Source organism: Chrysoperla carnea, chromosome 4, assembly GCF_905475395.1.
Source record: "Chrysoperla carnea chromosome 4, inChrCarn1.1, whole genome shotgun sequence".
NCBI classification, from domain to species: Eukaryota; Metazoa; Arthropoda; class Insecta; order Neuroptera; family Chrysopidae; genus Chrysoperla; species Chrysoperla carnea.
Window position 1 is genome coordinate 38,870,866 of NC_058340.1, and position 25,237 is coordinate 38,896,102.

Consider the following 25,237-nt stretch of genomic DNA (forward strand, 5'->3'; position numbering starts at 1 on the left):
CTGATCTCAAAGATAGAACAACACAAGATTTTTTCTCAGACGTTTTTTGTCCATTTGAAATTCGGTTAAATTATAACACATTTTCTGTTTAAAAAAGCTTCAAAATGTTCATGTTGCAGTGGCTAATGAGGAAGGAGATATCACAACATACCTTAATGTAGTCTAAGTGAGTTCCATACAAAGACAGTCACTAAGCTAACTTCAAAATAGTTTGAAAAAAACTCGTTATTGAATAGTCTTGGACGGCATACAAGTTCACTTTTTGAATAAGGTCAATTTATTTTTCGTTCGTTCCTTTGCAAGTTGAGTTAAAATCATAAAATTTTACCTACAAAAAACAAAATGTTTATATAGGTTCCACATTTACGAAAAATATTAAAAAATAGATATAATAGGATTAAATTTGATTTAAGGATGTTCCAGCATGGTATTTGCAGTTTCTATGTTAAAGCAATGGTACAATTTTTTTTTCGACAGAATTTAACGAAAAATTAAATTTAAGAATTTAATAATGCTTACTATTAATTCCCAAAGTTCCAGAAATTTTGACCGTTTAAAATGGGAAATAATTATGCCAACGTCCCAATTTCGATCAATTTACGTCAAAATTAATATCTCGAAAGTGAAAATTAATTTCTAATTTTTTTTTTTAGAATTGTATTGTATAAACATTTTTTTCTACTTTTTCTTCAATATATAATAATATCATAAAAAATAGTTGGAGAGACCGGACATTTTACATGATTTAAATGGGACATGACCCTCAAAATCGCGAACTTTGTCTTTAAATATCTCGCGATCTAAACGGTCAAAAATTATGAAATTTTAGGAATTCATAAATAAAGCTATTATAAACCCGAGAAAAAAAATTCGGCCAAATCTGTCGAAAAGTGATTTCATGCTGGTACTACCTTAAATAAATTAACTTAAAATTTTTTATAAGAATGTCTTATTTTAAAGTTACTGAGGGACTAAGAGCGGATTTATCGAATGAACTCATAGTTCACATGAAAGAGAGCTCTTTTGAATTAGTTCGTTCGCGAACTGTACAAGCCTATTATTGAGATACAAATGTGTAATTGGTTGAGTAAACTAAAGAAATGAAAGCAATGTACATGTTTCTGTTGGGTATAATTAAATGAATTAAATGTTGAATCAAATTTTTCCAGCCCACCACTAAAGTTAACAAAATTATCGAGGTTACACTACTACTTTTTTTGTAACATCATTTACATACACGTATTAATATATAAACAAAATAAGAAACTTAGAAACTATGTTAATGTTTGTTGTATGTACTACGTGAGACTTATTTTTTCTTACAATTTCTACCCACAGTACCTACATTGTTGTTCTTGTTGGTTGATATAAAAACAAACAAAAAATATATTACAGGAAAAACAATGATTGTTATTATTAAAACAATAAAATTTAGACCACAATAATATTGTACGTCTGTTTTATATCCACAGTATTTTCTGTGTTGTGTTTAAGATTCCGTACATGTAGAAATGTTCTGAGAATACTCACCATAATCAATATTTGGAAACGTAAATGTTCTACATTCATCTACGGATTCCAACCCAGGCCAATCTCAGTTGACCGCACGTAAGGTGAATTGTATGTACATATACAGTAATATCTGATTCCTGATAGTGAATGATCTGAATGATTTGTCTATCTACAAATCACCATAATATACAGAGGGTCATTTTTAACATATTCGTAATGCTTCAAACGAAAAAATTTAATTTCAAAGGCACACATCTTATACGGATATTGAATTCAGTTTTCCGGTTTAATTAAAATCTCTCTCTAATTCATAACTCAAAAACGTAAACATTTTTTTGTAAATCGAATAGTTCAGACAGTAATTGATAGCAAAAGATATTGATCAAAATGGCCTTTTTAGAAAAACAAACCACTTTTATTGGAAATTTTTTTCGAAGAGTGCCTAGATTCCACAGTAGATATACGAAAAAACAATTTTTAGAGAAAACTTTTCAAGCCGTTTTTGCCTAAACTGTACAGTTTGCGGAAAAATGTTTCGAAAAAAAATGTTACTTTTTTAATCTACCTATCTCAGTTTCTCTTATAGTAATGTGAGGTAGGTATAAAAAAAATGTTGTCTCTTTGTCTTACTCGTATTTTAGATACATAAGTCTGCAGGACTTCTCTAATCCACGTTTACCCATGCCTGCTGTATATGATCACCTTATAATAAAATTTCTAAAGATCAAGAGGTAGTGAACTTTTATCTAATTTTTAATTTTTATCCTTTTATTTTTTGGAGAAAATTCTAGAAGATAGTGAGCCAATGGGAAACTCATTTTCGACTATAATAATTATAGTAGCTAGTTATGAAAATTAACAAAAGGATTGTTTTTTTTTTTCTAAAATGTACTGAATCTTCGATCCATAAACTTGATACACGCTCGATTTTAATGTTTATATAACAATATGTTATTATTCTTCAAGAAAATCGACCAAGTATATGATTAATTTTGTTTAAAAGTGGGTAAAGGGTTTCGTTGTAATAGGATTTTGTATCTTTTCTTAAAATAAACATTAGAATTTTTTCAACAAATCCTTTTCAACTCCCTTTGCAAGGCATCTTGCACGCGTTAGACCTTTGACAAAAATTGATCAACTGCTGGTAAGGGGGCTTTTAAAATAGAGAGATTCTAAGGGCGTAAATATTAGTGGCAGTTTCATCCACGAATCGTAGCATGAGGATGACGAAACTATCCAACAAAAGTGTGTGCTGAATAAAAATTGATCAACTGCTGGTAAGGTGGCTTTTAAAATAAAGAGATTTTAGTGGCAGTTTCATCTACGAATAGTGTCATGAGGGTGATGAAACTATCCAACGAAAGTGTGCGCTGAACAAAAATTGATCAATTGTTGGTAAGGTGGCTTTTAAAATAAAGATATTTGAAGGACATAAATGTTAGTGGCAGTTTCATCTACAAATCGTAGCATGAGGGTGACAAAACTATCCAACGAACGTGCGCTAGGATATAACTTAAAAGTTACTCAAAATTAAAATATGAAGATCATAAATTTTAGGCAAAATTTTATCTACGTTACCCTAATGTAATTAAAATAATGCTTTTCATAGATTATACACCTAAAAAATAAACGAAAATCTTAATTCGAAATACACATTAAATTAAATTTACATCAATGTTAATTACTTTCATTTTTTATTTTAATTAGATTTTACGGTACTTTTACTAAGTTATTATTTACAAGGTATTTTTCAGCATCGTAAAGTTCGTACAAAATAATATAAATAGTTTTTTAAATATGTTGCACATCTTCTGTGCACGACTTTGTGTAAAATCCTTGATTAAAATCTAATTGTTAAAGAGGTTTGAGAAAAGTTTCTCCAAAATCTATATAAAGTAGAGTTCAAGCTGATTGATCGATCAACGTACACTCGACTTTTGTACTTTTTGAGTCGAAACTACCTTATATACTGAGTTTTATCGAAATTGGAGATTAAAAAAATTTCGCGATTTTTTGCAATTTTTTTAAAGGTACGTACCTCTTTGAAAAAATCAAGAAAAACGCAAAAAATGTTTTGGAATTTGATGAAACTCTGTAGATGGGGTAATTTTGATCCAAAAAGTATAAACATCAGGTTAATTTAATGATTGGACCTATAGAAAGTAACAATGTCAGCGAGTATCATGGACAAAACTTCATTTTCAAAAAAGTTAGTTCCCCACCAACAAATTAAAATCAATAAAATTGTTAACAAAAGGGAGGATAAGTGAGGGCTATAACGTGATAGTCTTTGTTTTTACAATGATAAATTGCCCAGCAAAGCGGGCGGGTATTTGCTAGTCTTATATATGTTGTCCTAGGAAAATATATTTTGATTTAAACTTGACTCTCTTTAAATTCGAAATGCCCTACCTGACTTGATTATCCAAGTCGATACGTCAATGTTTCCTTTGATTCGGAGATAAACTTGGAAATAGTAGATGCAGCTGGTTCAGGGTGTGTAATCTGTTTATTCTTACATTTTGCCTTGATAATTCCAAGCATTCAAAGTTGAGCTTGAGATAATAATTTTGAGGAATACAATGTTTTCGAGATTAAAGCTAATTTTAAATTAAACAAATATTTATTTGGAGGGTTTTTTTACTAATATTTTTAGTAAGAGCAAATTAGAAAAATTAGATTGTTTGTATACTCTTGTAGTAATCATGAGTATATGTTCAAAATTTGAAGTTTATCGGATAATACTTGATAATTCCACCTCAAGAAAATGGGGTGATAATGCCAAAATACTCCCAACCGTGGGGAATACATGTCATATTGAAGTGTGAAGCATGTGATGTTTTCGTAATTTTTATTCTAGTAAATCACTCTTTTTAATAAAAATCATCCCATTTTGATATTGCATTATGAAATTTCTCAAGAGATTTAAAGTTATCGACGTAAGTATTGACAATTCTCGAAACTTATTTTTCGATTTATTTAGTATGAATTATAAATAGGTCCCATTGGGGATTCGGATCAGTATTTTTGCAACTTGTGATTACCATTAGCAGACATTACCTATAATATTTTTAGAAAATTCAACAGAACAATGGATTCGACTTTAATTTTAAAACAAAATAAATTCTAAGTAATAAATTAACTGAAATCAGGAAGTTACGATCTATTAAAAGTTTAAAACCCATTTAGATAATTAATCTTTATAAAAATAGACGTGGTCATCGGACAATGAACTAAATGTGTTAGTTTTTAAATAAGATGATTTGTATAATTTTTATTAATTTTTCTAAACATATTCATAAAATGGTTAGAAGGTTTATTTCCACATCGAAGGTTTTTCCGTTATCTATGGTTTACTTTTAATTATGATTAGTGTAAAAAATAAAAGTTTATTGAAAAATAAAGGTGTAATTTGGTGCTTGAGAGAATTAAAAATGAAAACGTAGCAATAATAAAAAACAATTCCGAATTCTAAGATCATTTCTATTTATGTAAATACCGAAATTTGGTTTAATCGTGGTTTCTTTGTCGAAAGGTGGTTTAATCTTCATGGCTGATGAAAGCTTGGTAAGTTGTTCTTAAGAGAACAACGTACCAAATATTATTATTTATTAATATTTTAAAAGTATTCTTTTTTATTAAGAGCCGCTACTTTTTCGTAAAAAATATTGAAAATTCAGCCAGTGATAGATGTGAGAAACAGGTCACCACAAAAAAAAAAATTTCCATGCGGTAGTCAGAATAACTCAGGTGATTGCTTCATCTTGGATTTGAACGAAGGAATTAACAAAATATTCATTTTTAAACTTTTGGTGAAGTTGCAATCAAAAAACTCTTTGTTTTAAATTTTGATTTTTGCCAAAAATTGCTCTTTTTGTTAATTAAAAAATTAGTTATAATTGAAAAAAAAAATCCTTCGTTCAGAAACTATTTAGTACGATAATGAAGTATGCAAAGTTTAGGCGAAATCGGTCCGAAGATTTTCAAGAAATTTTGACTACCCACTTTCAAAAAAAGTTTTCAGAAAAACGCGACTGTTTCATACATTAATAAAATAGAAAAAAAAAATATATGAATAAAATAGAGATAAACAAGTGAAAACAAACAATTGACTGAGTTAATTGTTGAAATACCATGCATAGTCAGTGTTGATTTCTTTATCACATAACACATACAAACATGTGACACATACATAACTGATAAAGTCTAGTACATGTTATAAAATTTCCGCCTAATTGACGCCCTCACGGGTAAACAGTGATGTTTACGAAAAAATGTTTCAAACAAAAGTTGTTTAATTTTTGATAAGGAACATTTTTTATATTTAAACTTTTGTTCTATCTCTAACGGTTTACAAGATGGGGCCTACGGACCCAAGACCCAATTGACCTATGATGCTCATTTACGAACTTGACCTCACTTTTTACGTCCTGAGTACGCTGTAAAAATTTCAGCTCGATATATTTTTTCGATTTTGAGTTATCGTGTCCACAGACGGACGAACAACCGGAAATGGACTAATTAGGTGATTCTATGAACACCTATGACAAAATTTTTTTCCTAGCATCATTATGTTTAAGCGTAACAAACTTGGGACTAAACTTAATATACTATGTATATTTCATATATACATGGTATAAAAAGAGAGAAAAGATTGAGCTTGAAGACTCAATTGTCTAATGACTTCAAATTTTCCGAGAATATTTCTTATAAGTTGTAGTTTCAGAAAAATAAAAAAATCTATTTTTAGTCCCATGCCCCCTTTTAATAATGCTCTGATTATAATGTGGAAGCGCCGGGAAGGCTATAAGATGTATTTTTTTTATGAGAATTTTAAAATGTTCTTCCACAATAAAAAATATCCCTGATAATAAGTTTTGTAATCGACACTAACAAGATTTGCTTATTTTCACTAGCCATAAAAATCTAGACAGATTATTTTGTTACTCGATTTTACTAATTATAATTTATTAATTGTAAAATGATGGGATTACCTATAATTAAATATCAGGAATTTACAATAAACACAATTTATAGGTAAATTTGAAAATACACCTTAAACAGCAAATTTATCACATAATTGTTTAATTAAATGAAATACAAAACATTTTTAGAACATTAAATATGTACTTTCATTAAAATTAAAATGTATAAAGCCTAACCGCCCCCCCCCCCCTCTCCTCTTTATAACAGATGCATTAAACTAATTTAATATTCTCAAATGATTTTCAATAAAATTTATTTAATGTTTTCCTATTTTCATACCATGTGTATAAAATATAATAAGGTATACTAAGTTTAGTCCCAAGTGTGTAACGCTTAAAAATATTGATATACAATATTTTGGTATCACCAATCACCTAATTAGTCAATTTCCTGTTGTCTGTCTGTCTGTCTGTCATCACGGCTCAAAAACGAAAAGAGATATCAAGCTGAAATTTTTATAGCATCCTTAGGACGTAAAACGTTTTATAGCATCCTTAAGACGCATCCTCAGCTCGAATTCGTAAATGAGCAACATAGGTCAAATGGGTCTTGGATCCGTAGAACCCATCATGTAAACCGTTCGAAATAGAACAAAAGTTTAAATGTAAAAAATGTTCCTTATAAAAAAATAAACAACCTTTGTTTAAAACATTTTTATTTATAGCATGTATTATATGGGAATATCAGTTAAATATGTGTGGCATGTATGAATGTGTAATGTGCCAGATTAATCAATACTGTCTATACATGGTATTTCAACAATTAACTCAGTCAATTGTTTGTTTTCACTTGTTTTTATTATTTTATGTCGGTAAACATTTTCCAAACATGTTTATAAATTACGGTAATTAAAAAGTGAATATGTTATTAATGTGTAATAAAAACGGATATATTGCATGTAAACAGAATTTAATTCCTGAGGGATTATTGAAAACATGAACCCATGTTTTGATCATACATTCATTCATATACATAAATTCAAATTACCTTCTAGTTTCCTACCTTGCATGTTTTAAATGCTGTTGTGTTTTCAATGATCGATTTGGCTATAACATTATAAGGTATCTCAAAGTGAATTTGTTTCTCATCCAATGAAATATTCGTGTAGAAGGTTTTACTTTCTTAGAAATTAATAATTCGACGGAAAATATTATAATTTATTTTGAATGAATATATATTTTTTCTGATGTTTGTCATGAGAGATGTAGTATCACTGAAAAGAAAAATCAAAATAATGTCAACCTCATCCCGAAGTTGACCGTTTCATATTGAAATAAAGTAAAAATACTTTCAAGCAATTGCCTAACGATTGGAAAAAGTACAGCTAAATATTGTATTTACAATAGAATTGCATTTAAAATATTAATTCATTGATACAAAATCACTGAAGTTTAATAAACAAAATCATTACCTCTATGAAAGAGATTTATTTTAGTTTAAAGTCATGCATTTTATTGATTGAAAATAAAATTGTACTTAGTTGGAATATATAATCGTGTAAATAAAGCGAATCGATGAATTAAAAGAAATTTTCTTTGCGTTTGCTTGAAATAGAGTATTTGGTTATTATGATCGCATATCTATCATGTCTAGTCCATATGTGAATAAGACAACTTCATGAAGATTGTTGTTACCAGTTAACAGAGAGTTTGAAATAAACATATTTTATAATATTTACCATATTTTTTCTCTATGGAACAAGCATGGATAGCGCAGTTGTTTAAGCTGTAGACTTAGGACACTAAAATCAATAGTAACCCATATGTCGCTGGTTCAAATCCGACATTGAAGAAATCTAAATTTTTTTATTTAAATAAACCAATTATTAGGAGGTATAAACCTTTTTTTTTTACCTGCTCGTATAGTTATAGCCTAAGTGTATCCCTCCTGGACAGCCTGTATATCCAATTCTAACCTTTGACTAAACTTACTTACTCGCACTTTTCAGGCTCAATATTTTAACCTTTTCAATCACACGCCAATGAAAAATAAGTGGCAATATTTATTTTAGTTTAATTCATCGACAAATTCTTTTGTGGTACCCTGTACTGCAAAAATCATATGCTTTACTATGTAAATAATACTATTATTTAATTCTATTATTGATTTAAAAGTAAACACCTGTATTTTTATGATAAAACCATCACCTACATCAAAGAGCATAGGGTAGAGGAGAAGCAGCCCATATGAGCTAATGTAAAATCGTAGTATACGAGTTTCAGCGCCTCTACCGAGTAAGGCTTTTAAACTTAATAGATAATAGTCGCCCCCGCAAAGTAGTTAAACTTAGTAGTCATACCCGCAAAGGCCTACAAACTTAATAGTTGATCGCCACAGACTCCAGATGTCACTTAAAATTATATTCCTGCTTCTTCTCTATCCTATACTCTTTGACCTACATAACATTGATAAAATAGGTACAGTACTGAGTACTTAATACTGTTGCTATTGTTACTAACATTGCATAGCATATGGTTTTCATGACATAGTATGGTATATGGTATATAAATATTGATTGGACGTATATTTATAGGCCATCAGTAATATGTATGAAAATTTACGACCTAGTATTATATTTTACTCGAACATGCATTATACACATATAAAATATAGGTATTATTTCAAATAAAACATTTTAATTGGCTAATATTATTATTTATTACCTAATATTATGTTTTGTTTATGTTTTATCAAATGAAAAGCCATTGTCCTTTCTTTAATAATAATAACCGTATAGGTACGTAAATTATATAACTGACAATTTCATCCTTTTATTTTTGATGATATAATACTTTCATCATATATAATATAATACATAATAGCATCGTATTTTGTTTAATAAATTGTCCTTCCATGTATCCAAAACTATAAAACATGGGATGTCGTAAATTTGTATTCTTCATAACGATTGTATCAAATTAACTGATTTGGCTGGATACAGTATTAGAATTTTATAATGATATTATGATCAAGACGCATTATTTTGTTTTTATACCATGTATATATGAAATATATCAAGGTATATTAATTTTAGTCCCAAATTTGTATCGCTTAAAAATATTGATACTACCAACAAAATTTTAGTATAGGTGTTCAAATTATCTAATTAGTCCATTTTTTGTTGTCTGTTCATTTGTCTGTCAACACGATAATTCAAAAACGAAAAAAGACATCTTGCTGAAATTTTTGTAACGTGCTCAGGGCAGAAAAAATGAGGTCGAGTTCGTAAATGAGCAACATATATCAAATGCATCTTGTAAACCGTTAGAGATAGAACAAAAGTTTTTGGTGTTTATAAAATCACCTAATTAGTCCATTTCCGGTTGTCTGTCTATCTGTCGTCTATCTGTTTGTCCATCTGTCGTCACGATTACTCAAAAAAGAAAAGAGATATCAAGCTGAAATTTTTATAGAGTACTGAGGACGTAAAAGGTGAGGTCGAGTTCGTAAATGAGCAACATAGGTCAATTGAGTCTTGTATAACCCATCTTGTAAACCGTTAAACTTCGTTTTTTTTTAGCAATTAACTTCGAAGTAGTCGCTAGTAATTTCTAGCTAATAATACGATTGCCATCCCTTCGAAGAAAATAATTAATAACAGGATCTATTTAAAAAAAATTATTTTCTATTTTTATTTAGCCTTTCAATAAGTTTTAGAAATGAAATTAAATTCTTTAAACAGTTACTTTTCAATATCGAATATAAATAATTTCAAATATTATCAAAATATGCCAATCAAAGATTTTAATATGCATTTATCAATCCTAATTAAGCATGTTTGATAACAACTAATAGTGATTAATTAGCTCTAATGCGAAAATGTATATTTCATATATTATGGATACATTCATTATATAATTGATGAGAAATCAATTATAATTATACATAAAATATTATATAATTAACTATCCATTTAAATCAATAAATTGTTATTAGCTGATATTATAATAATTTCAATATTAATATTAAATATTCAAATGTATAATATTCGATCCTATACATATTTAACTTTAATTAAAAATTAAAACTATATAATACACAAAAATTTAATGAATAATAAATGTATCAATATACAGAGAGATTCCATCTATCGAAAGGGGTATGCCCCTTGAGTATTTCATTTTTGAGTGTAGTAATAGGTACCTTTTTAAAAACTGGAACGAAAATCTTTAAGAAATTATAATAATTTAATTAAATCTCGAATTCTGTTTCAAATTACAATCAATGTAACTAAAAAAATTGAAAATAATTAGATCAAATTTCAGAAAGTTAGTTCATCACCCGTCTGATCAGAATTTATTCGATATTTTAAATAAATAGTTTAAAAGCTGATGTAAGGTTTAGAAAATAGTCGAGAATTATGTTTCAATATTTGTAATAATAACGTTTTAATATCTTTCGAGATCTGTCTTTATATACTTATACATTTTGATACCAACTATCAGAAAAACCAAAATGATGTCAATTATTTTATAACTAGTCATTCGATGTGTCTTTTTAAAACCCTAAGTATAAGGGAGAGTATTGCACCTATGATAAAATTTGTATGTTTTGTGCAGAACTAAAAAAAATATAACAATGGAAATAGTCTCCCTATTTCTATCTGAATTTGATATCCATGCTACAAGGCTATAATCTTCAATGAATCACAACCGCATATACTTTTGATCACCTCCACTTATTCGAAGCCGCTATCTTTAACATATAATCTTTGTAGTTTACTTTAGGGGACATCATAGAGGATTTGTGATTAAAAATTCGACAATTTCTATTATAGCCTTTCTCTGAGTGTCCAGCAATAGCTTCAACCACTTTTTTGTTGACTCGGAATGAATAAAGCGTTGTTTTTACACTTATACCACACGTTTGTTCGAAAATTCCGAAACTATAAAAAATAAAGTTGAAACATTCACATTTTACAATATTCAGTGGTAAATCTAATAGTATAAAATTTATTTATATTAACGCTATTTTAAAACAAATAACAATAATAATTTGTTTTACAATTGAAAACAATTTAATTTACATTTAGATTTATTATAAATATTTTAAACAATTAAAATATCTATTTTAAAAGCATAAATAATAATTGAATGTAGTAGCAGTAATGGTTCGTTTGATGGCCATTCATACTATTATCACATAAATAAATACAAAATTCATGGTCAAGATATTTTATGTGTGTTTACAACTGAAACGAATGATAAATAATATCAGAAAAAAATTATGATAAGCAATGATTCATCCAACTCTCTTTCCTCTACTTTGTTTTATTTGTTGCTTTAATTATTATTTTATCTAATTATATTTTCATAAACAAAATTACGTAACAAATTGTTGTTAATGAATTTGAAAAATCTAGTGTGAAACATTCACACGAAAACTTAATTGTATAAAAATACAGCAAAACATTTTTAGATTCCGTAATTTAGTGATTTTTCCATAAGAAAGGAGTTTAACCCGCGCAATTTCACGGATCACCATAGGGATTAATTGTGACAGTATAAAAGAAGCTGATATTGCAAAAGACGACATTATTGAAGATATAGATGTCATGTTTGATAACATTATTGAGGAAATTTGGTAGCACCATTCTTCCAAACTTGTAATTGTCATACATTCCTAAAAAATAAACGTGAAATATCTTTTTTCTTTCAATAAAACAATAATTTTTACAATAAAAAGATTGGCAGTCATAGGGACTGCCGATAGAAGCGAAAACTTAGAACTTTTAGTATAAAAATTTGAAATTTCATAATATTGGAATTAAAATTATCAACATCAATCTGGTTTTCACATCTCTTGACACCCCGAGCAACAATTATATGCATGTTTATATGGTTTTTTATTATTTAAATATAGTATGTACAAAATCATGACAAAATATAAATACAATTCAATTAGAGTAAGAGCCAGCGCCTGCCAGACATACGTTAAAGTATAAAAGCTGAAATTCACACAGAGTGTTCAAATGACCATTTTAAGTCAATATTGAAAAAGACATATCAATCCATCCAACTAACATTAGAAGACATATCGGTCAAATATTCAATAAGTAAATCGTCATAGTTGTATAAGTCATAAACGGTTAGTGATACAAAAAAAATTAGTTTACAAAAAAGTAGGTAACTTAATTATCTACAATAAAAGTTATTACCATTTTTGGTCTAAAGCGCACGGTTATGGAGATATAGCCTAAAACGGTTTTCCTTAAAATGGAGGCACTTCCCCCGCTTATTTTTGTAAGGATTTTGTGCTTTTACATTCAGTACGTGATACTGAACATATTTAAATAATAAAATAACTCTTGCAGTGAAATAAGTTCATAATCATGGAAGAAAATGTAGATAATTGTGATTTTGCATTTGACCTTCTACCACGTCTGGGGGAGTGTTAGCCCCTTCGGATTGATCTGTCTTTTTCAATATTGACTTAAAATGGTCATTTGAACACTCTGTGTGAATTTCAGCTTTTATACTTTAACGTGAGAGAGCTCGGGTACTGCGCCCCTGATTACCTGCTACCTACCGAAGGAACAGTTAGTCAAGGTTTGTAGCCCCCAAAGATTGGTCCCTACACCAGTGATTTTTTTCTACAAACAGATTTTTCAGCATACACTTTAAAGGGAAATTTAATCTTAACTTTCTTTTGTCTGAAGCAATCTACTTTATTTTGTCTAATATTCTTCCGATATCTACAAGCTTTTGAACTTGATGCAGAACGTCAATTATTTACGATGATATTCAATAATTGTGATTACAAATCGAAGCATGACAAAAGAAGATCAATTAGATAATAATAGGCTGTTTTATTTACAAATGAAAGCATTTCAATTGATGTGATTTACTGATTTATTTATAAATAAATCTAACATGGTTGATGAAGTCTCTCTAAACAATGATTGTAACATGATTCATTATCATAATATTATTATTAATAATATTACTTCATTCTTAAAATAAATTATGTTGTTTTTTAATTTATTAAAAAAAAATGAATATAAACAACTTTCAAATTAACATAAATTACTATAATTCTTTATTAACTAGTATGGACTATATATCTGTCTCTCCCTTTTTTATTGCGATCAAGTATTAAGTTTCAATATTTGTTTCAATTTCATATATAATTATTTATTTGTCAACAAAATCGTAGATCTGGGCAATAGCATGCTGAAAAATACTAATACCGTATCAAAACATTATGCAGTATATTCGAATACCTTTGAACGCCGATTTTAGATTTAAAAAAATGGTAAGAGAAAATTGTTGAAATCAGTTTCCAACCCCCTTCAAAATTGAGTACACCATACTAAAAATTGAAACGTCGTATTCCGTCCGCCGACACTTTTATTTTTCCAAGTACTTATGTATGAAATATAGTTCCATATTCCGGTTTAGTTAAAATTTTGCAAGTAGTCTTTATAGTCCGCGAGAAAGCTTCCTTTTTAACCGACTTCAAACAAAGAAGGAGGAGGTTGTCAATTCGACTGTATTTTTTTGTATGTTTGTTACCTCAGAACTTTCGACTGGGTGAACCGATTTTGATTCTTTATCTATTTGAAAGCTGGTGCTTCCCGTGTAGTTCCATTTCATTTTGGTCCAGTTCTAACAACGGCATCCATAAGAAAACCATAAAAGTCTAAATTTGCATTAAGTATGCACGACAAGAGGACGAATATCAATATCACGCCAAGCGATGTCGATAATTCTTTTTTTAGTGACACATTAGTTAGTGTACTTCAGATTCACTATAAATCACAAAATAAAAAAAAAAACCGACTTCAAAAGAAAAACTTTTCCAAAAAAATGTTTTTGTTCACTTCACCGACTCCAAAAATAACAATAATTTTAACTACATTATATTATCGTTATTATTTGACTTTTTAGTACATATTAATTTTGTTTTGGAAAAGTTTTTCTTTTGAAGTCAGTTTTCTTTTTGTCAAAAGTTTTTTTATTGTTAAATGATCTGTACATACTCGAAACTTCGTGAATGGCTTCCTTTAACCGAGTCTACCAAACTTTCTTTCTACGACTTTTTTCGAGAGTACTGTGTTTTCTAAAGATGATGCTAGCACCTCAAGCACACTCTGTGTCCCAAAAAATGCACGTGTTATACTATTCTAAGTGTTATAACTATAACATATGTGAATCACATGGATTGTTATAGTAATAACACTGAACATGGTTTAAGTTCTGCGTTTATTTTGACTTAGATGATATATTAAAGAAAAAGTGGATTATCTTTTAGTGGATTGCTCTCAATAAATTGAACTAAACGAAACCAATGAGTTAATTTTCTTGATTCATTATGAAAATACGTTGAAAGTTGATTTTTGCCCAGCTCTTTATTGTATTCATGAATTAAATTGAATAACTGGTTCGTTCGTCTTTAAAAATCAACTACATATCTAACATAAAATTTACTTGTATTACATAAAAAATAGTTACTTAGCATGTGACGTATAAAATGAAGAGATTTAATTTAGTAATTAACTTCCTATTGGCAATGTTATAACTTTTACTTATTTGATTTTGTAACATAATATACCAAACAGCATTTGATGATTTCCAATCAAATTTAGGTTTATTACTAACTGGTATTTGCTTTTATTCTGAATACTGATTGTGTACACATTTATTTTTACAATTCCTCTATTCAGATGGCGTGCATTTGAATTTATTACAACACATACATTGTTTTTGTACGGTATTATTTTGTGGAATTAAAAAATTAATTGCTTTTTGAATGCAATTTATATACTTAATCGTTCAATTTATGCACTTAATGCAATGTATGCCAATCGTTATAAAAAACAATTAAGTACAGAATGTTAAATTTGTATTTTTTTTTTAGTTTTTCAATATTTCGTACCTTAAGTGATATCTAAACTTTCGATTGATTTGAATTTGAATTAGCTTTCGAAAGAAATTATTTAGGCCAAATGTGAAGAAGGTATTCGTCTCAGAAACTTTTTTAAATTTCTGAAGGCAATGTTGCCAGATGAAAATTGCATTGACCTACCACTTTTTAGGGACCGGTTCATAATCTTTCATCTGATCCACCTAAAATATTTTATAGGTAATTAAGTCGAAAGTTTTCAGGGATATTTTTACCAGATATTGCATCTTAAAGTTGGGGACAAAAAATTGGTAAATGTTTATTTAACTCACTTTTGGTAAAATTACATATATTACATGGGGTGTATTCGACCCCATTAACGGTATGGCCAACTTGTAGATCGCAGGGTGGATGCCATCACAGGGTGAATGCCAAAAAAGCCATTTTTAGCAAAAGTGATTTAAGTAAACATTTACCAAAAAATTTGTATTTGGATAATTCTAAACAATACAAGATTTATAACGGGAAGAAGCTGCTTACGCAACATTTACTTGATAAAATTGCAGATGATAAACTTTGAGTTACCGAAAATTTGATAAACAAAGAATGATTGATATTTTATAACTCAGGAAATATAGCAATCTTCAAAATTCCCATTGTTGTATTTCTTCATATTCTTCAGTAATTTTATCCTTTGCCATTCAGTAGTTTTATCCAAGTATGTATTGCTTAGAATTATAAAACAAAAAAATTGGTTTTTATAAACTTTGGAGTGGAAAATTTAATTTATCAAAAATCTCTGTAGAAACTTTTATATCGATTCGACGAAAGACTGTTTTAACCATTATTTGCATGAAATAATCTTCCTAGAACGTGTGATATGGTGGTTTTGTAACTTTTTTTTCGAAAGAACTCTATAAAACATTCATATTAGAATAGTAATGATTGATTCTCATGTTCTTTATGTCTTTTCGATCAAAAGTTCGCAGGGGCAAAAGTAAAACTGATTTTCAAATATTGTATGATTTTCTTAAAATATTGAAAAGATTTTCAAAAATTAAATAAAAGTTATTCAGTAATTACCTACTCCATATGAATAATTCGCGATTCTGTTTATAACTTCGGGGGATTACTTCCCGCGTGAGCGCAAAATAATCACCTGATGATAAAAGTCATAGAAAGTATTTTTTCTATTTTTAAAGTAAAACAAACTGTTACGTTATTTTGCAATCAAATTGTAAAACTTTACCACACTAGTCATAATTTGTATAGAGATGTTTCTTACATCGAAAGACATTATTCACACTGGTGTCAATGTATTTAAAAAACCATAACAAAAAAAATAGAAAACCTTTTCACAATACACAAAAAACCCATCCACAATAAACTCAACCATTATTGTATCATATGTTTTGACTTTACAAAAATAATGACTGTAATTTATTGAGACAATTCCAACAACCAGAACCAATAACACTAACACAATATTGTATTATTTTGTTACAGATTTATCAACATTTACGATGGTATACAAATCCGCAAGAACAACGGTGGATAGTTAGAATTTTATTTATTGTACCAATATATGCATGTTATTCATGGGTCAGTTTATTGTTCTTCAATTCTGAGAGTTATTATGTTTACTTTTTCACTGTACGTGATTGCTATGAAGGTAAGTGAACAAAAACAAATTTTTTGGTAATATTTCAAGAATGTTTGTTTTACGAAAAATAATAATATTTGACATGTTCGAGTAATAAAACTCGCAATGTACTAAATATTTAAGGTGCATTATGTTATTCACTGAAATGCGTTATAACAGCTATTTTTACTCCAGACTATTTCTATTCGAATTTATCCCTGGAAATAGGATTATCCACGACATCTAGTGCTTATTGAGATCCCAAAGATCGAATTCACTATAATGATGACCTCTTCATTTTCAGAATTCATTCTATTTAAAGAAAAATATACAATATCTTTTTTTTAAAACTGATCAAGAAAGAGGAAATTGAAAAAATTCTGGCTCGACATAATATTTTTTCCCGCTAGAGTCAAAATGTGGCCATGTGTCACCTGTGACATTTTTCGTACGGAGAGCATTATCAAACTTTCAGCTTTATATGCGATCGTAGGTTTGTTCAAAGAGATGCATTTATAAATGACCTAATTAGATAAGTCGTCAGTACGAAAAATGGGTCAAGAGTCTGATCTGGATATCACTCGCATCAATACTAAACTGAAAGTACTTGATAAATCGCATTGGTTATATACATAGATTTTAGCTCAATATACGGCGTCAATATCCAATTTGCATAACAAGCAAAAGAGATCGTTAAATCATTATTTTTCAAAGTAAACTCGACTGAGAATTATGAGTGTAGACTAGATATATTATTTTTTTTGGAAGGATTTCAACAATTGATGTGAGTGAGTGGTGTCCAGTCCATCGACTAATTTTTCGACCTTTTGGCTGGTGTAAATTTAGTCGGCCAAACTTTACAAAACACCTTAAAATATGTCAAAATATGGCAAGTGTGCATTTATACAATAGCATTATTCTAGCAATAATTATGAATATGATTAGAGCTAAAGAAAAACATTCTGTTTGCTCGAAAAAATTGTTAACTATACGGAAATTGATTGTGTACTATTTTTTTGTTTGTTTACCATTCATATATACTGTAAAAAAAGTACTGCGGTAAAATTACTGTCAGCATAACATTTTGTTACAGTCAAGTCAATATTATTAGTCAATATTTTAGTTTTATACGTGTTATAGGTCAAGGTTTATTATTTTATACAATGGTCTATATTTTGAATAAAATTTAATTAACCCTATCCCACCAGTCATTATTGTGGTCACAACAACTATAACTCGTTACTGAATAGAAATGGCTATAAGCTTTCAACTTGTTTTTGAAACAAAATTTACATTATATCATGATAATTTGTGGTAATAGCGCTGAAGTAAATAATTTGGTTAAGTAATAATAAAATTGGTATAACATTCAATACCACAAATTATGTGACATATTTTTATTGGACAGATCATGTGACTCTACATTTGGGCTCTTTTAAATGTGGTGATCTTATTAACCAACAAGTGAAAACCAACAATTGACTGAGTTAATTATTGAAGTACCATGTATAGACAGTCTTGATTACGCAATCGTTTGAATTTTTAGGACATGTTAGTAAAGAAAGATAGCCCCTCTTACATGCATACATAACTGATATTATCAAATAACACATACTATATAATTTGCGCCCTCACGGGTAAACAGTGATGTTTACGAAAAAATGTTTTAAAAAAATGTTAATTTTTTTCTAAGGAACATTTTTTATATTTAAACTTTTTGTTCTATCTCTAACGGTTTACAAGATGATTCCTATGGGCCCAAGACCCAATTGACTCAATTGCTAAGAATTTTAGCATTCTATAGGCAAAATTTTTTTAAATATTTTAAAGTAGCATATTCAAAAATGTCATATTTTCATATAAAATGTCACCCTCCCCCTGTCACACCCTCTTGGACGGGGAGGTGGCTTTTTTTAATAGTTATTCTGCTTCTATTCAGGGCGGAGACAAATAAATAAATAAATATAACCATGAAAATCGGTCAAGCCATTCTCGAGTTATAAATGGTCGAACAAACCCGACTTTCTTTTATATATTAACATATTTTTTAAGATAATGTTTACACCCTCTTCACCCGTAATTCCGATACAGTCTATGGGTATCTTAGAGTCGCGAATTGTACCAAGCCAGTTAAAATGAATTTGATGTTGAATTTTTGAAACCTATGTTAATATAAAGAATATTAAATTGAGCAGTAAATTCCAAAAATATATCACGTAAATCTCCATTCTATCGAATGAAATATATTACGTGCTGTCAATCTTAAGATATAGTTTTTTATACCAGAACAAGAAAACAGTTGAATTACTCATTACATAAATAACGTATACGGAAACCTTTTTCTGTTTTCCACTCATTCCAAACATTTTTTTATGGTTTGATGCGTATGTGTTTACCTACCCCTTGGTTTTTTTTTATTATTATTTAAAGAAGTAGTGGAAAAAAACGCAATATCCACTCTGAAGTGTACTTACCATATTTTTCAAATCATCAATAATGCACATACTTCAAGTTTTATGTGTTGAAAGTAATGTTGTTGTACATGTAGGGAAAATTATTATGTTTTTGAATGTAAGTTTTTAATATTGTATGGGAGGAAATTCAAACTACTAGAAGATTTTCTATGTGTATTCAAGTGGATACAAGAATATGGTGGTTACTAATGACGATGAAACATTAAATACTTCTTGTCTAGGGGTATTATGGCACAGACACTGTATAGTAATTTAACCCTTACAAATTTTCTCTTTTGTTGTATGGAAAGTACACTTAGAGTACTAGAAAACAAATCTACTGATTTTTCCATATAGAAAACACTAGTAAAACTATTTCATACTTATTAACATAGTCGATTAATTTACTTTTGTCTGCAGGCATCCAAAAAATGTACTTCCGAGGTTTGTTGTTTACATTTTACCCTTTTTCAACTTAAAACTTTCCAGGCATAATTATGATGATTAATTGTAGCAATGGATGTGATCTTTATTCTGGTAGATCTAAGTTGAAGGATCAAGCATGGGGTTTACTAAAATACCCTACAGACTTTGGATAGAATTAAGCACTTTTTACGTATAAAGACATTGCTGTCTATTGTCGCTAACAGTCAGTCGTTTAAAAATACAGTTTTGATTTACAAACTTTTCAGCACAAGGCTGTCAAATTTTTGAAATGATACAAAACTATGAAACACAAACATGCAACTGTATTTTTTGTGAACTGTAAATTTTTAAACTACTCCAAAAAGAAACTATCTTAAAAAAGGAAGAATAAAAAATTCCTATATTCGGAATGTCTTCATAGGGAACATGGTAGAAGACATTACCGGGTATTAGTCAAGTGAGGGGGTAACGATGGCTAACTTTCTCTATAACTTTCTCACTTTACTAAGACGGTGAATCTTCTTGACTTCGTTAATTAAAAATGTTTGATATCAAAACGCTTTTGTTGCTCTTGGGTGAATTTAACAAGATGAAAAGATTGGAGAATACAAAAGCCGTTGTGGAATTTTTATAATGTTTAAAATTTAGTCAATTTTTAAAAATTGGTTAATTAATTTTTCTTTCTTTTTGTTTTCAGCATTCGTAATTTATAATTTCTTGAGTTTGTGCTATGAGTATTTGGGTGGTGAAGGAAATATCATGAGCGAAATACGTGGGAAACCTATCAAGTAAGAAAAAACAAATTAATTTCTATTTTCAAATATAATCTTTCTGTATTTATTTGTAGGTCGAGTTGTTTATATGGGACATGTTGTTTAACTGGAAAAACTTACACGATTGGTTTCTTACGATTTTGTAAACAAGCGACGTTACAGTTTTGTCTTGTTAAACCTTTAATGGCATTTATTATAATATTTTTACAAATTTTCGGACATTACAGAGATGGTGATTGGAGGTAAATTCCTAGTTATACATTTTTACACCGATTAATAAAAATTAATCGCTAAAACAGCTTTTTTAATTTAACAAATTTTTACTTATTAAACTACTAAATAGTGAGTAGTTATCGAAATACAGTCGGAAATAGGTTTATAAAATATAAGGCTTTATATGGGATTTTGAGCTAGATCATAGAAAATACTCGATCAATCGTTAAATGGATCCGATTTTTGTATTTTTTGGGTCAAAATTATTTTATATTCCAAGTTTTATGTTTATTGAGATTTTCTCGATTTTTTTAAAGTGATAACCTTAAGAAACTCGCAAAAAATCGAGATAAATAGTTTGTCCCCAACTTCGATAAAACTCATTAAATAAGGTAGCTTTTTTGACTACTTAAACTACAAAAATCGCGTTTATTTTATGATAAAATGCATAGTTTTTGAGATATCATTCAAAGTCTTACCCGAATAGCTGATTCAATTTCAGGCAACTTATGAGAAAATATTTGTTTAGTAGTCAAACGAACTGAATTTTCGTGACTCTTGAGCTATAATTACACTAGAAAACAAGATATATTTTTGACCGGCACTCAATTATTCGTTTTAGTGGGAGACATATAATAGCCCTCTTTAAAGCATTCTACAGATTATGTAATAATTATTGTTTATTATTTTACAGTCTCAACGGTGGATACATTTACACAACAATTATATACAATATCTCTGTTTCATTGGCGTTATACGGTCTATTCTTGTTTTATTATGCGACACGTGATTTGTTAACACCATTTGAACCTGTATTGAAGTTCTGTACAGTAAAATCGGTTATTTTCTTATCATTCTGGCAAGGTGAGTATTGCAAGACTAAGTATATTGCAAAAGTAGTACTGAAATTCACTTCATCAAAACGCTAATGTTTTAGGTGTTGGACTAGCCGTATTAGAAAAAGGTGGAGTTATTTCACCAATAATTGATGTAAATGGAACAGCAACGTCAGCTGGTACTGTTTCAGCTGGTTATCAAAACTTTTTAATATGCATAGAAATGTTTTGTGCTGCTGTTGCCTTACGTTATGCGTTTCCATTCCAAGTGTATGCACAAGGATGTATTACAGACTCACATGGACGATCTGTTACAATGCAGTCGATTAGTAGTAGCTTAAAAGTAAGTATACCACAATAATAACATATTATGAATCTCAGGTCAAATATATCCATAATTTTCGTTATCTGATAATCTTGAAATTAAGTGAAGTTCATACAAAACTCCATTTTCTTCATATTTTAATCCCTTACAGTTGATTTGCTTAAAAGAATTGGACAATTGAATAGTTTTCAATTTTAACATATCGAATTTACAAGGTTACGGAAATTACAAGCTCACGTGTTTTGTGCGAGAGTTTTCGATTTTTACAATAAGTTTCATGGAATTTCACGTCGAAAGCAAAACAAAGCAACTTTCTAGCATATATAGAAGAAAAAAGATAGTTTTGGGTGTGTTTTTACCATTTTCGGGGAGTTGCGACACATATTAAAAATTTTTTTTTTTAAGTTTTCTGTTAATTTGACTATATTACGCGTCGAATGGAAAAAACCTCATCATTCTAGCATGAATAGAAGTGAAAAGGGTTGTTTTAGGCGTGTTTTTTCTGTTTTTGGGGAGTTGTGATATAGTTAATATAGTTAATAATATAAAATAAAAATATATATAGACATAGTTCATAATATAAAATAAAAATGAAAGATTATAGTCTATGTTCTATTCTGATATATAAGCTATAATGCGATTTATAGCCTAACCCTAACTTGAGAAATGATTGGTTCGCTATACAAACTTTCATTTCCTATTTCACCCTCTTCTAATTTTATTTTCACGACAAAAATATACCTTTCCTAAAATCGGCGAAGTTACTTTCGCCTAAAAATTTAGGCGTTAAAACGTGACAGGCAGAGTTATTTCCATTTATAATATTAGTTGGAATTTACTATTTTTCTGAGATTTTTATACGAATTTTTAAATTTTAGGAAACAATGAATCCAAAAGATATAATGACAGATGCTATACACAATTTCCATCCACAATATCAGCAATATACACAATATAGTTCTGGTACGTTGATAAATTATTACAAAATTTTAAATCGTTTACAAATTACAATGTATTCTAAAATTACTTGAACTATAAAAATATTACTTTTTGAATACATTGTATGTGTAAAATAATTATATAAATATATATATATATTTATAAATATTTTTACGCACATATACATATACTCACATAACTCACATTTTACACATCTTACACCATTTCTAACTGAATGAATTTTCTAAAAAAATTTACATCTTATTATATTCGAGGTAAGTTTATGAAATGACCTAAACTTTGCATGGATTTAACATTGGTATTGTTTAATTGTTGTTTGATAAGTTGAATATTTTTTAATAAAAAATTTCCAAAAATATGGTTGAAATTTTTGAAAGTTATTAAATCTTTTAAAATATTTAAATTTTGCAATTTTATTAATATGTTTTGGTGTAAAATTAGTATTTGAGTCATAGAAAGTCAACAGCTCAATAGTAGAGTATTGAATTAATAATAAATTTAATAATATTATAACATGATTAAATACTGAATGTTTCAAAAGTATGTTGTTTCATAACTTGAAGCGATGGTTGAACTCATTGAAAACACTAGAAAAATTTTTATATGAACATTAATTACATCAGGAAATGTTTTGAAAAAATGACACAAAAACTTTTTCTATACTATTTGTAGTCCCGGTCAGTCTTGTAAGTGGGTCTGAAAGTTTAATAAAATTTATTTTCTAAAAAGTGAATGCGGTATTTCCTTGTAGCTCTTTTCAAATTAAATTATCTTGAAACATAGCTAAGAACACTCTTCATTAAATCACCTTTCAAACAATCAAAAATCAAGCCTCATCAAATCAAATCTCAGCCGATTCTTACAAGAACTATTTCAATTCAAAAGATATTTTTTTCGGATTGATTTTTTAATCGAAATGTAAGAAAACCCAGGTTATTTTTCTTATTATGCTAATGAGAAAGTTAGTATTTTCTTCAGTCGTAATTCAAACCGAATCGGCTTGAGATTTACAACACTATAAGTAGGGGACAATGTCAACAAATACAACTATTTTCTTAAAATCGAATTTATTCGTAAGAATTGCAATTCGAGCAACAAAATTTCTGACGGTCAAAAAGTGAATTTAAATTCAGTTACGAACGTTTCAAAGCCATGATTTCTATTAAGTCCAAAAATTATGAAGCATAATTTTGCTACACACAGTATTATTAAATTTTAATTAATGTATTTAGTAAAGATCTACTGATCAGAATATTAGAGATAGCTGTGCATGACTTGTTTGTAATATTTTAATTTATTTTAATTACAATTTTTTTTCATTTATAATCACAAAATACGCACTCTTTAAGTAATGATGTATAACATAACTTTTAAATACATATTTAACGCTACATGAGCTAAATGTGCATATCGCTTTCTTTTGCAGACGTCACCTCAAGTCAGCCGTATGAGAAGTTGTAATCCTAGTGTTGTGTTGTACCCTTAAAAAAGTATAAAAAACAAAAAAAAATGCAAGAGCTTGTGTTTCGCTGTGCTCATCGTCTATATCGTTCTATTTAAACAAAAAAAAAAAAAACAAAGCATGCAGCTGTAATATGTGCATGTGAGGAAACACGTTACAAACGTGTATTAAATCACCATCACATCACCATCCCCTTCATTTTTTATCTTATTTTGCATGAAAAATCTTATTTTAGATTTCCAGAATGAATGAATGTTTTTTTCTTAATTTAAACTGTAAAATATGATAGTATAATGACGTAACTGGATATCAAATTGTTGAAGGTATGTCCAAAAAATTATATTCGACTTGTTCTGGTTTAAATGAAAATCAAGTATCAAATAAAGAAAAATTTGATTAGTTTTTGAACATAGCCTTCATATTGACAGTGAATATATATTTTTTTAAATTTAATTTTTTTATTTATGTATCTGCAACTTATGGTAATGATAATTTTCTTGCCAAGACTTCTGTATTAATTTGACAAATTATGACTTAAATGAGTAAATATCTAAACAATGCTATTGAAATGACGTCTTGTGATGTGCATACAACGTAAATACTTGCCTTATCATGGCAAACCGCAGTCTGTTTCTCTAAAAAGACAAACTTGAGATATTAGCGTTTGAAAATTTGATCGTGAATAAAATGTTATTGACGCTATCAACATGACACTCGTCCAAGCCAACTGAAATGTTACGAAAAGGCAACATCAAGACAAGATACACCTTTTTTGTCGTAGCATTTAAGTTGGCTTAGCCACTGT

General features: G+C 28.7%; 1 protein-coding gene across 3 annotated transcripts in view; it reads left to right on the plus strand.

Moving 5' to 3' along the window:
* The window catches only part of LOC123297527 (transmembrane protein 184B), a 63,047-nt gene that overhangs the window by 35,378 nt on the left and 2,432 nt on the right, over window positions 1–25,237 (plus strand). For 2 of the 3 annotated variants that reach the window (XM_044879222.1, XM_044879221.1), the window contains exons 3-8: window positions 16,849–17,014; window positions 20,561–20,651; window positions 20,711–20,878; window positions 21,544–21,713; window positions 21,787–22,028; window positions 22,889–22,973. In XM_044879222.1, the coding sequence (XP_044735157.1) occupies window positions 16,849–17,014; window positions 20,561–20,651; window positions 20,711–20,878; window positions 21,544–21,713; window positions 21,787–22,028; window positions 22,889–22,973 (922 nt within the window). Of the gene's footprint in view, window positions 1–16,848; window positions 17,015–20,560; window positions 20,652–20,710; window positions 20,879–21,543; window positions 21,714–21,786; window positions 22,029–22,888; window positions 22,974–24,396; window positions 24,528–25,237 lie in introns of those variants that run through there. The other variant, XM_044879223.1, reaches the window with a different exon arrangement.